This window comes from Carlito syrichta, unplaced genomic scaffold (genome assembly GCF_000164805.1).
Source record: "Carlito syrichta isolate Samal-C Ts95f unplaced genomic scaffold, Tarsius_syrichta-2.0.1 Scaffold85413, whole genome shotgun sequence".
Classification (NCBI taxonomy): domain Eukaryota; kingdom Metazoa; phylum Chordata; class Mammalia; order Primates; family Tarsiidae; genus Carlito; species Carlito syrichta.
Genome location: NW_007029509.1, coordinates 113,111 through 124,535, shown reverse-complemented (window position 1 = coordinate 124,535; position 11,425 = coordinate 113,111). Strand labels below are relative to the sequence as shown.

Here is an 11,425-nt window from a genome sequence, read left to right as displayed (position 1 = left end):
GCCGCTCAGGCGGCGTAGGGCCCTGGCCAGGCCCATTGGGCGGAGGGAGCCCCTCCACTTGGCCTAGGGGGGGCGGGCGCCCCCGACCTGCTGGGACGAGAAAGGGGCGGAGCATTAGGGGTGCGGGGGCGGCAGGCGTGCCTTCCGGTGGGCCGCGAGGCCCGCAGCGGTCGAGTGGTGGACCTGGACTCCCCTTGCGAGACGGAGGAGTGCAGCGCCCACGGCATATCCCTAGCACACGGGAGAGGCAGTGGCAGCGCGTCAGCACTCTGGGGGATATCCGTGTAGCGACAGGATACTATAGTCGTAAGGCTGTCATGGCAAGGGCCATAGACATCAGACCAGGGCAACCCCTTCAGGTCCCCTCCCACCATGGGAGCTTTTCTGTCCTCTTGATAAATCCTGCGATTTTAAAAAAATACCAGGTACTTACACGGTGCTGTTAATATATTCTAAATTGTACTACATTTATATTTTTTTTGAGTTGGAGTCTCACTTTGTCGCCCAGGCTGGAGTGCAGTGGCACTCATGGGCACCGCAGCCCCGACCTGCTGCGCTCAGGTGATCCTTCCGCCTCAGCCTTCCAACTAGCTGAAACTATACGCATGCGGCACCACGCCCAGCTAATTTTTTTATTTATTGTAGAGATGAGGTCTCATCAAGTTGCCCAGGCTGGTCTCGAACCCGTGGGCTCAAGCAATCTTCTCACCTTAGCCTCCCAAAGTGCTGGGATTATAGGAGTGAGCCACCATGCCTGGCCTAAATTTATAACTTATGTATTCTGTTTATACAGTTTGCACATTGTTGTAAGCACTTTATATGAATTTGCATATTTGAGCCTCAGAGCAAGCCTACGAGATGGACACTGTCCCGTTTTACAGATGAGGAAACTGAGGTGCAGAAAGTTTCAGTCCTCTTAATAAATCACAATAAGTCGCCCAAGATCACAGCTGAGGGATGTGGGACTGAAGGCTGGCAGTGCAGCTCCATGCTCTTAACTGCAAAGGTGTAACTGCTTCTCAGCACAGAGTCTGCTTGGAGGGATGGGTCGGGGCTCTGAGGTCAGCTGTGGTGCAAAAACAGACTCAGAAAGTAACAAAAGGAAAAAAGTAGACAAGTTGAAATTCATCAAAATTTAAAAAGCTTTGTGCTTCAAAGGACACTATGGAAAAAGTGAAAAGACTGGCTAGGCTCAGTGGCTCAGCCTATAATCCCAGGCCAAAGTGAGTGGATTGCCTGAGCCCGTGGATTCAAGACCAACCCAGGCAACTTGGAGGGACTTCATCTCTACAATAAATCAAAAATTAGCCGGGCGTGGTAGTGGGTGCCTGTAGTTCCCGCTACTCGGAAGGCTGAGGCGGAAGGATCGCCGGAGCCCAGCAGGTCGAGGCTGCGGTGGCTGGGAGTGTGCCACTGCACTCCAGCCTGGATGACAGAGTGAGATACCAACTCAAAAAAAAAAACAAACAAACAAAGTAGAAAGAAAATCCACCAACGGGAGAAAATACTATAGTTGTAAATCATATCTGATAAGAAACTTATATCTAAAAGATATAAAGAATACTGGCAACTCAATAATAAAGATAAATAGCCCAGTTTAAAAGTGGGCAAAGGATCTGTATGGGCATTTCTCCAGAGAAGGCAGACAAATGGCCAACAAGCACGTGAAAAGGTACTCAGCATTATTATCCATCAGGGAAATGCAAATCAAAACCACAATGAGATGGCTCCTCACATCCACTTGGGATGGCTAGAATTAAAAAAAAAAAAAAGACAGTAACAAACACTGGAGAGACCGGCACCTTCACACTGCTGGTGGGCATGTAAAATTGCAGCTGCTGTGGAAACGTGTCTGGTATTACTTAAATGGTTAAATATAGAGTTGCCATATCACCCAGCAATTCCACTCCTACATATGTACCCAAGAGAAGTGAAAACAAGTGTCCACACAAAAATTTGTACAGAGACGCTCACAGCAGCATTACTCATGATAGCCAAGAGATGGAAAGCCAAATGTCCATCAACTGATAAATGAAAAAAACATGGTATATTCACCCAATACTGCCTGGGGGGCTGAGGCAGGTGAACTGCTTGAGACCAAGTGTTCTAGGCCAGCCTAGGCAACATAGCAAGGCTTTGTCTCTACCAAAAAAATCCAAAAATTAGCTGGGCATGGTGGCACGTGCCTGTAGTTCCAGCTACTTGGGAGGCTGAGGCAGGTGGATCACCTGAGCCCAGGAGGTCAAGGCTGCAGTGAGCTATGATCATGGCAGCCTAGGCAACAGAATGAGACCTAGACTTAAAAAAAAAGGTGCTGATAGATATAACGCAGGTAAACCTTGAAAACAGTATACTAAATGAAAGAAGTGAATCAGAAGGCCATGTGCTGTATACTTCCTTTTACACGAAATGTCCAGAACACGCAAACTATCAATTAAGAAAACAGACCAGTAATTGCATGAGGTGAGGGAAATGGTAAGATTGCAGAATGATAGCCAAATTTCAAGATCAGGTATATGGAAATGTTCTAAAATTAATTGTGATGGTTGTACAATCATGAATATACTAAGAATCACATAATTGTACACTTTAACGGGTGTATGGTATATAAATCATATTTCAATGAAAGTTATTATGATTTTTTCAGTAGGAGTCTCTGTTGCCCAAGCTAGATTACAGTGGCTTGCTCACGGCCACCACAGCCTCAACTTGCTGGGCTCAGGTGATCCTTCCACCTCAGCCTTTCAAATAGCCAGAACTACAGGCACACACCACCACACCCAGCTAATTTTTTGATTTATTGTAGAGATGAGGTCATACCAAGTTGCCCAGGCTGATCTCGAACCCCTGGATTCGGGCAATCCTCTCACCTCTGCCTCCCAAAGTGCTGAAATTACAGGCCTGAACCACCATGCCTGGCTAAAGTTATTATTAAATAAATAAATAAATGAAACAGCTTCAGCCCTGACCCTCTGATCTTTGGCAATTCTTTCTGAGCCTGTTTCCTCAATTGTAAAGTGGGGGAAATCAAGGTTGGAAAGGGCCTGTCTTATCATATATACCCAAGGCCCAGTCCCAGCTCAGAGTCTGAGCCACCTCAGCCACTTACTAGCCATGTAACTGGTGGCAGGTCACATCCCTTCCCAAACCTCAGTTCTCTCATCTGTGAAATGGAGAGAATCTCAGCGGTTTGACAGGTAGGGGTAAGGAGGGAGGGGGCAGGCATGGTCCTGCAGACCTCAGTTTCCTAGCAACCACAACACTTGGTCCTGTAGCTGGGGCACTGCCAGGGCCTGGCTAGATTAGGACAAGCAGGGTTAAATAATTTGCACATCAAGTCCTCCTGTATTTACCCAGCACCTATGTGCCCTGTGCCCACTGTACTGGGCCCTGGGACACACTGTGGGGGAGAGGACTGCCACATGGAGCCCTGCCACATGGAGTTTATTAGGCTCACCTGACAGAGGAAAACTGAGGCTCGAGTCTGAGTGGACTGAGCCTGGTACACGGCTCCCTCGATGTACCCCAACCCTGACTCTTCTCATCCTCAACCAACAGTTCTCCCAAGGGGCGGGTTTGAGGTCAGGATCTAGGATGCAATATCTACTCTTGCACCCCTCTCTAACCTGGATACCCCAACTTCTCCAGAACAGGCTAGGGAGAGGGATATGGGGCACCCATGCTGGCCCAGTGCCCTACCCCCAGCCCTGCCGCAGACAGGGCCTCACCCACTCACCATCTCTAACCACAACCCTCTGGTGCAGGGACTTCCCTTTCCTCAGGTCCCTCAGCCAGGAAGGGTGGGTGTGGCAAGACCCAGACTCCCATCCAGGCCTCTCAGGTGCTGAAGCCAGATGGTCTTATCAAGCGCACTCTTGTTTTCTGAGCATTACTGTGTGCCAGGCCTCGTGCTGCCTCCTGTAACATTCATAGCTCCCCACCAGACTCCACCAGACCCCTCTGCTCACCTTGACTGCTCAGGATGCTGGGAGGTCAAGATCATCACCCCTCACAGTTGGGGCACAGGCTCAGAGAGCGCCGTGACCTGGCCAGCCCCACAGTGCCAGGTGGAATGCTGGTTTGGGTCCTCAGCCTTTCCTTCCCAGGACTCTGCCCTCTAAATCCTCAGGCTTGCTTCAGCCCTGGAGGCAGACCTGACTGAGCCCGTCCCACAAAGCCCACGGGGACATTCACTAGGGGGCTGTCTGCACCCAACATGGCCCAGCTCCCAGGCTAGTGAATGCGACTCGGGCTTGGGGCACCCCCCTTTCCTGGCAAAGGCAGGAGGGGAGGGAAAAGGATCCTGAGCCCGAAGTCCTCCCCCCCATCCTCCACCTGACCTGGGAGAGCAGCTTAATGTTTCCATATAAAGGAGACACGGGGCTTAAGGTGCTTCAACTTCGTGTCAAAGTCAATGTCTAATCTGAGGCCAAGAAGCCCCGCCCCCAGGCCCCAACCCCCTACGGCCAAAATTAACACACACACTTTTGAGCAGGCATGTTTCCCTCTACTCCTCACCCACCCCACGGGGGTGAACAGTAGGCTGGAGGGCAGAGACTGACAGGAGAGGAGAGGGGGACAGAGAGTAAAGCAACACGGGGACAGGGCAGGAGGAGGGTGTTGAGGGGATCCCTGAGACAGATGTACAGAGACCCAGCAGGGGGACAGGGGGACAGGAGAACAGGGACCAGGGGCAGACTCAACAAGGGGACAAAGGACCCAAAGGCCGGTGGGGGGTGGGGTGGGGACAGGGACCCAGAAGTGGGGGACAGAGGTGGGGGTGAGACAGAAATCCGAAGGGGTTAGGGACCCAGGGGGAGACAGAATCAGCAAGGGGACAAGGACCCAGAGGTGGTAGGGCAGCGACCCAGAAAAGGGGGACTGAGATTCAGAGAGAGGGACAGAGGCCCAGAAAAGAGACAAGCTAAGGGCAACTAGGGAAAAGAGAACTGGTGATCATGTCTTCAGCGAGGGAGAGACGGAGAGAGGACCGCAAAGACGGAGGGAGCCAGCAGAGACATGGATGGGGAAGGGAGGCTCTCTGAAAGGAAGGATGGGGGTAGGGAAACAAGGCAGAAAACGGGCATGGAGTCAGAACCGGAGGCCCCGAACACAGGACAGAGACCTTCTGGGGCTGGAGCCTCGCCGATGGAGGACGGGCCTTTGTGAGGGTGGCACGGGATGGGGAGGCTGGGCAGAGCGGCCCAGCTGGGCTTGGGCAGGGAGGACGGGGCAGCGGCAGGAGGGAAGAGGAGGGCTGACCGCCCGGACCCTCTGAAGGCACGTACCTGGTGGGGCAGCCCACCCCCATGCCCTCTGCTGGGGGCTCCTAGGCTGTGGGGACGCCTCTGCGGTGCCAAGAGGGGCTGTGGTCTGTCCTTGGCTCCAGGGGCCTCGTGCCGGGCACCGACCTCTGAGTCCACAGGCGGATCAGAGGCCTGGGCGGAGGGGGCAGGGGGTGGGGCCAGCTCAGAGCCGCAGAGGGGGAGCCAGGGAGGATGGCCAGGCAGGGCGGCTGGGCCGCAGCCCAGGCAGGCTGGAGACGGCGGTGGAGGAGGCAGAGATGGGGGGGCAGGGAGACAGACAACAGGCAACAGGAGACTCTGAAAGATGGGGACACAGGAAGAGACTGGGGAATAAAGACGTAGATTATGAGAAAGGGGAGATGGAGGGAAGGAGAAATGGGGGCTCCCTGGCTCCTCCTCAGACGAAGCTTTAATCAGTTGGAGGGCACAGGATGAGGAACCCTTTCCTTGACGCAGGGTGAGTTCCAGAAGGAATACAATTTGGGGAAGATGGAGCCAGATGTGCCCAGTGAATTGAGGGCTGGAATGTGTGGGACCCTCCAGCCTCTCCCAGCCTAGCGGTCGAGGCACAGCTGGGTGCCAACATCCTGCCTCCCCTCCCCCTCAGCTCCCTCACAGGGATGTGGCCGAAGGACCAGAGTCACACGCATCCCTCAGGTTTTATTCCGGTCCTTTACTGCCTCTCAGGGGCCTTGACTGTCCTCCCGACGCAGCATGGCCTTCAGCCCCCCAATGGGAAATCCTGGTCAAACACAGGTGGCAGGAAGACAAGGAAGGGGCAGGTCCCAGTCATGTCTGACTCCCACTGTAGAGCCCCCGAGTTCCCCGGGAAGACCAGCAACCAAGACTGGTCCTGGGGCAGAGAGGTCAAAGGATGAAGCCAGGCATCACAGCTGGTGAAAATCCACTGCCACACAGGCCAGCCAAGTCCTCGACAGGTGGGGTCGCTGGGCTAGTTTTCAGGTAGGGGCAGCTCCACAGAGCCACAGTCAAACCAAATCCTTTGGCAAGAGAAGTCCCTGAACCAAACTGGGTCCTTTTAGAGAACATCAACAGAATCCATCATGGCAGCCAACGGGCCCATCAGACCAAGAGTATCCTTTAGAGAGGGGCTTAGTCAACAGACCTGAATGAGCCCCTTCCGGGAAACCCACCTCAGCTCTGGTTCCCAAGCAGAAGAGCAGCCCCATTGGCTGCCTCACACGCTGATGGTGCGGAAGACGGTGAAGCCGGACAGGGCAGTGCTGACTAGGATCCCAGGGCACTGCGGGTGCCAGTGCAGCTCCTTCAGGTCTGTCTCACCCTGGTGCACAAACAGCAGCTGCTGCGGGAGGTCAGCCAGCCCAGGGTCGGCCTCTGCATCACCAGCTTCAGGATCCCGCTCCACTGCCAGGTCCCACTGTGTGATCTGGTTGTCTGCCCCCGAGGCTGCGAAGACTCCACTGTCCTGGGGGTGCCACTCAACGGAGGTCACGGGGGCCACATGTTGCTTGAAGGTGGCCACTGGAGAGCCAGACTTTGGGGAGAGGATGGAAGTGAGGGGTTCAAAACGTCTCAGCCTGACCCTTAGGGGGACCCAGGCAGAGCCCCCAACCCCTCTTCAGCCTTAGGGTTCAACCAGGGCTCTCCACAAGCCCAGAGTCCATGAAAATGACACAGGGCGAAGTACAGCTGGTGATAAGGCCTGTCGCCCAGGGGCTGCTGGGAATTGTAATTTCGCCTGCCAAGCAGCCCCTCCTGATTCAAGCCACAAGATCTCACCTCTGCACTTCCCTATGCATGCCTCAGTCTCCATCCTATAAAAGGACGGTGGCTCTCCCAGAGAATTCTACAAAGGCCTCAAAGGGGGTAGAAGCAGGACTCCAGAAGCCTGAGAGACAGCCAAGAACAGCGGAGATCAACAGCACTTTTGCTCGAGCAAAGGTGTGGCTGGGAATCAACATCTCTTACTGGGAGAAGTGGCCCCAACATTCCCGCAGCTGACAGGCTGGGTCAGGCCCAGACTCTCACATTAGCAGCCTCCCCAGGGCTGACTCTTCAGAATGGATTAAACTGGAGGTGGAAAAAGACTGATAATCTGGTGGCCTCAGGAAGGCCTGGAGCCACATGAAGCTATGGCTTCCCCAGAGGGTCTCTAGACGCTGCCATGTCCCCTACCCAGGGCCCCTTCCAGCTCTCCAGCTGCCAACTCTTTGCCTGGCTGTGAGGTCACATCTGTTCCTGTCCTGTCAGTGCCCCAGTCCTCTCCTGCAATGAGTGAGCTGGGCCCTGATTCGCAGCTGATCCCTGAAGCCCTAGGTCCACTGGCTATCTAGCCAGCTGCGCCTCTGCCCACAGGCAGATGGGGGCTGGGGGCTGTGCTGTCCGCCAGCTTCTTTCATTTCTTGTCAGCTATTCCCCTGGTGGAGTGAGTGACCCCACACCAGCCACAACCCTTTCTCTTGCTAAGCCTTAGTTTCCTGGACTCTAATTCTAAGGGCCTTCCCATCTCTGGTTGTATAAAACCCTCTCAGGAGGAAAAGACCTACAAATCCCAGTGGCTGCTGGGAGCGGCAGCTTGCCTAGCCCCAGGTGTCCAGTTGGGAAAATACCTTGAACTGCCGAAGGTCCCAGACCTTAAGGGCTCCATCGTCCCCGCCACTGAGCAAGAAGGGCTCCCGGCGGCTCCAGCTGATGACGTTGATGTCCCCATCGTGGGCAGTGGTTGTGGTGAGCATACAGGCCTTGCTGGGGGCTGCCCGGATATCCCAGATGCGAATGGAGGCATCAGCTGAGCATGAGGCAAACACCTGCACAAGGTGAGTCTGAATGACCCAGATGCATCTTCCAGCCCACAGTGAGGACCAGGAAGCAGTGTGGCCAACCCTCTATTTCAGTGTTCCCTTACCAGGCCTGGAACGAAATCTCTGCCAGGCCCAAGGCCCCTCTTCCCTCTGACTCAGGCTTCTAGTCCTTAGCCCGTCCCCACCAGACCCAGGCATGCAGATCCCCAGCCCTCCCTCACCGTGTCCTCAGTTGGTGACCACTGCAAGTCCTCTACGGAGCGTGTATGACCCACAAATGGCCGCTGGTCCACATGCCAGGAGCCGCCATCTGTAGGTGTCCAAAGGTGGATGTTTTTTTGACAGTCGCCGGTCAGCAGGCGACCTGAGGAAGGGAGTCAGGAAACCACCTCATGCCACCTGGCCTCAGCTCACTTCCCCCCCCGGAGTCTAAGCACCTACCCTTGCTGCGGACCCAGTTCCCCACAACCTCTCAGGACCACGTGTATACCCCAGAAACTCACCAGGCACACGGGGGGACCAGTCGAGTGCAAAGCCCTCGCCCATGTGGCCAGCAAAGGAGAAGATAGGCTTCATGCCGGCCTGCTCATTGCGGAGGAAGGCAGCCAGGGCCTGAGCATCATCTACCACCTGCAGGAGCCGCCGCAGTGCGAACACCTCCACCTGGCCCTTCTCTGACCACACCCCAGCCACAGGCTCCTCGCCCAGCCATGACACCTACAAGAGAGAGGGGAAAGGGTTATGTGAAGCGGGGCTCAGGAGGCTTTCCCCATCCCTGACCACCAGAACTGCAGTTCCGCAGAGCTCCCAGACACCTCTGCGAGACCAGCGTGGTAACAGGACAACCCTCCCCCCAGGATTGGGGTGGGCAGAGCGGGCTGGGCAGGAGGCCAAAACTCCAAGGCACCTGGGAACTGAGGCTGCAATTCCTGCCAGCCCCGAGGAGTGTGTTCAGACTCCTGGTCTCTGCAACTCCTAAATGCTGAGGGCCACAGGATGCAATCCTTCGACCTCGTGGCTCTGCAGCTTTGCTCACCAGATCCCGTCCAGCCTCCTGGTTTCCAGCCTCCCCACCCCCTGCCCTGACCTCTCTCCTGAGCTCCAGACTCTTACTGTACTGACTGTTCAAACTAAACATGACCAAAGCCAAGCTCCTCATAGCCACCTGTGACTCCTCCCCAGGGCTCCCCACCTCAGGCCCCAAACTGCAGGACTCATTCTTGGGTCTCTTCTTCCTCCTGTCCAACACCTTTGCTGGCTACACTTAAAAAGGATACTTCCAGCACACTTCGCACGACCCCTAGTGCTGTCACTCACACTACTACTGATGCTATCCTTCCCCTAAAGAGCCTCCCCACAATTGATTCTCAACACAGAAGTCAGAAGGATACCTTTATTTTATATCTTATTTATTTTGAATTAAGAAAGGAAGATATTGTTGTGAAGAGCATAATGGCCAAGACAGCAGTGAGAGTGTTTGCTGCCTTCCTATTTTTTCAAAAATAGAGATGGAGGTCTCACTATGTTGCCCAGACTGATCTCAAACTCCTGGTCTCAAATGATCCTCTCACCTCAGGCTTCCAGAGTACCTGGATTAAAGGCATCAGTCACCACGCCTGGCTTCCTTTTAGTTTTTTATTTTTACTTTTGAGTCTGGGACTCACTCTGTTGTCTAGGCTGGAGTGCAATGGCATGATCACAACTCATCACAGCATCGACCTTCTAGGCTCAAGCAATCCTGCCACCTCAACCTCCCAAGTAGCTGGAACTATAAGCACACAGCACCATACTCAACTAAGTTTTTAATTTTTGTAGAGATGAGGTCTTGCTCTGTTGTCCACACTAGTCTTGAACTCTTGGGCTCAAGCAATCCTCTCACCTTAACTTCCCCAAGTGCTGGAATTATAGGCATCAGCCACCATGCCCAGCCTCCCTTTAAAACAAAAGCCAGGCCAGGTGCAGTGGCTCATGCCTGTAACCCCAGCACTTTTGGAGGCTGAAGCGAGGATCACTTGAGTCCAGGAATTCGAGACCAGCCTGGGCAACAGAGTAAGATCCTATCCCAATTATAATTAAAAAAAAAAAAAAGGCTCAAAAAACAAGACCTGTTTTTCCTCTGCTTTAAACCCTCAAATGGGTTCCAACTTCTCCCAAGTAAAAGCTCACATCCTTACAATGGCCTACAAGGGCCTAAACTATCTCCTTTGTGCCCATCCTCCAAATCTTGTCACTTTACCCCTTGTTCATTTGGCTCCAGACACACCAAGTTCCTCAGCTTCTCTTGAAAACTCCTCAAACATGCCAAGTTCACCGCAGGGCCTTTGACCTCTGTTTCCCTCATGAGCAAATTGTTTTCCACAGATTTCCCTATTACCTGTGGTTACCTGTTCTAACAGCACTTTATCACTGGATACTTCCCTAATCACAGCATTTAAAATAGAAGCCTCACCCCAGGAACACCCTAACCCTCCTTCCCTTGTTTCATCTTAATTTTAATTTCCCTCCACAATACTTAGCACCTTTGGACATACTACATATTTACTATTTTCTTTTCTTCTTTTTGAGTTGGAGTCTCACTTTGTCGCCAAGGCTCACAGCCACCGCTGCCCTGACCTGCTGGGCTCAGGTGATCCTTCCACCTCAGCCTTCCAAGTAGCTGGAACTACAGGCACGTGCCACCACGCCTGGCTAATTTTTGATTTATTGTAGAAATGAGGTCTCACCAAGTTGGCCAGGTTAGTCTCAAACCTGTGGGCACAGGCAATCCTCTCATCTTGGCTTCCCAAAGTGCTGGGATTATAGGCATGAGCCACGGCGCCTGGCCCACATTTACTTTTTTCTTGTGTTCTTCCTCCACTAGCATTTAAGTTCATAGAGCCTTTTGCCTGCTGCTAAATCCTCAGGCTCTGGAATAGAATTGAAATGTGGTAATAGTTTAATGGAAACACATAGCACCAGCTGTAGGCCAAGTACTGCTCTAATTGCACTTCATACACCACCGCATTTTATTCATACATCTACCTGATCAGAAGATATTTTAACTTTGAAGCAAAAAACATGTCACTGCACTCCAGTCTGGGTAACAAAGTGAGACCCTGACACGAAGAGACAATGACAAAGAAAGAAACAAAAAACCCCCATAGCCCAAAACAGTTCCTCAGTAATAATATAACAGGAAGCATATATCTCATATTATAACCAGGTGCTATTTGAGGCTGTTACCATCATACCAAAGAACATAAAAAACATTCTCATAATCTAAAACAGTATTTAAGCCGAACTCGGTGGCTCAGCCTGTAATCCTGCACCTTGGGAGGCTGAGGTGAGTGGATTGCC

The 11,425-nt window shown here is 53.0% G+C and overlaps 1 protein-coding gene across 1 annotated transcript in view; it reads right to left on the bottom strand.

Annotated features, from left to right (window-relative positions):
* Positions 1–5,946: 5,946 nt before the first annotated feature.
* The window catches only part of GRWD1 (glutamate rich WD repeat containing 1), a 6,802-nt gene continuing 1,323 nt past the window's right edge, over positions 5,947–11,425 (bottom strand). The window contains exons 4-7 of the mRNA XM_008056847.2: positions 8,593–8,806; positions 8,311–8,453; positions 7,898–8,095; positions 5,947–6,822 (exon numbers count right to left, since the gene is read on the bottom strand). Of these exons, the coding sequence (XP_008055038.1) occupies positions 6,505–6,822; positions 7,898–8,095; positions 8,311–8,453; positions 8,593–8,806 (873 nt within the window). The 3' untranslated portion in view covers positions 5,947–6,504. The remainder of the gene's footprint in view (positions 6,823–7,897; positions 8,096–8,310; positions 8,454–8,592; positions 8,807–11,425) is intronic.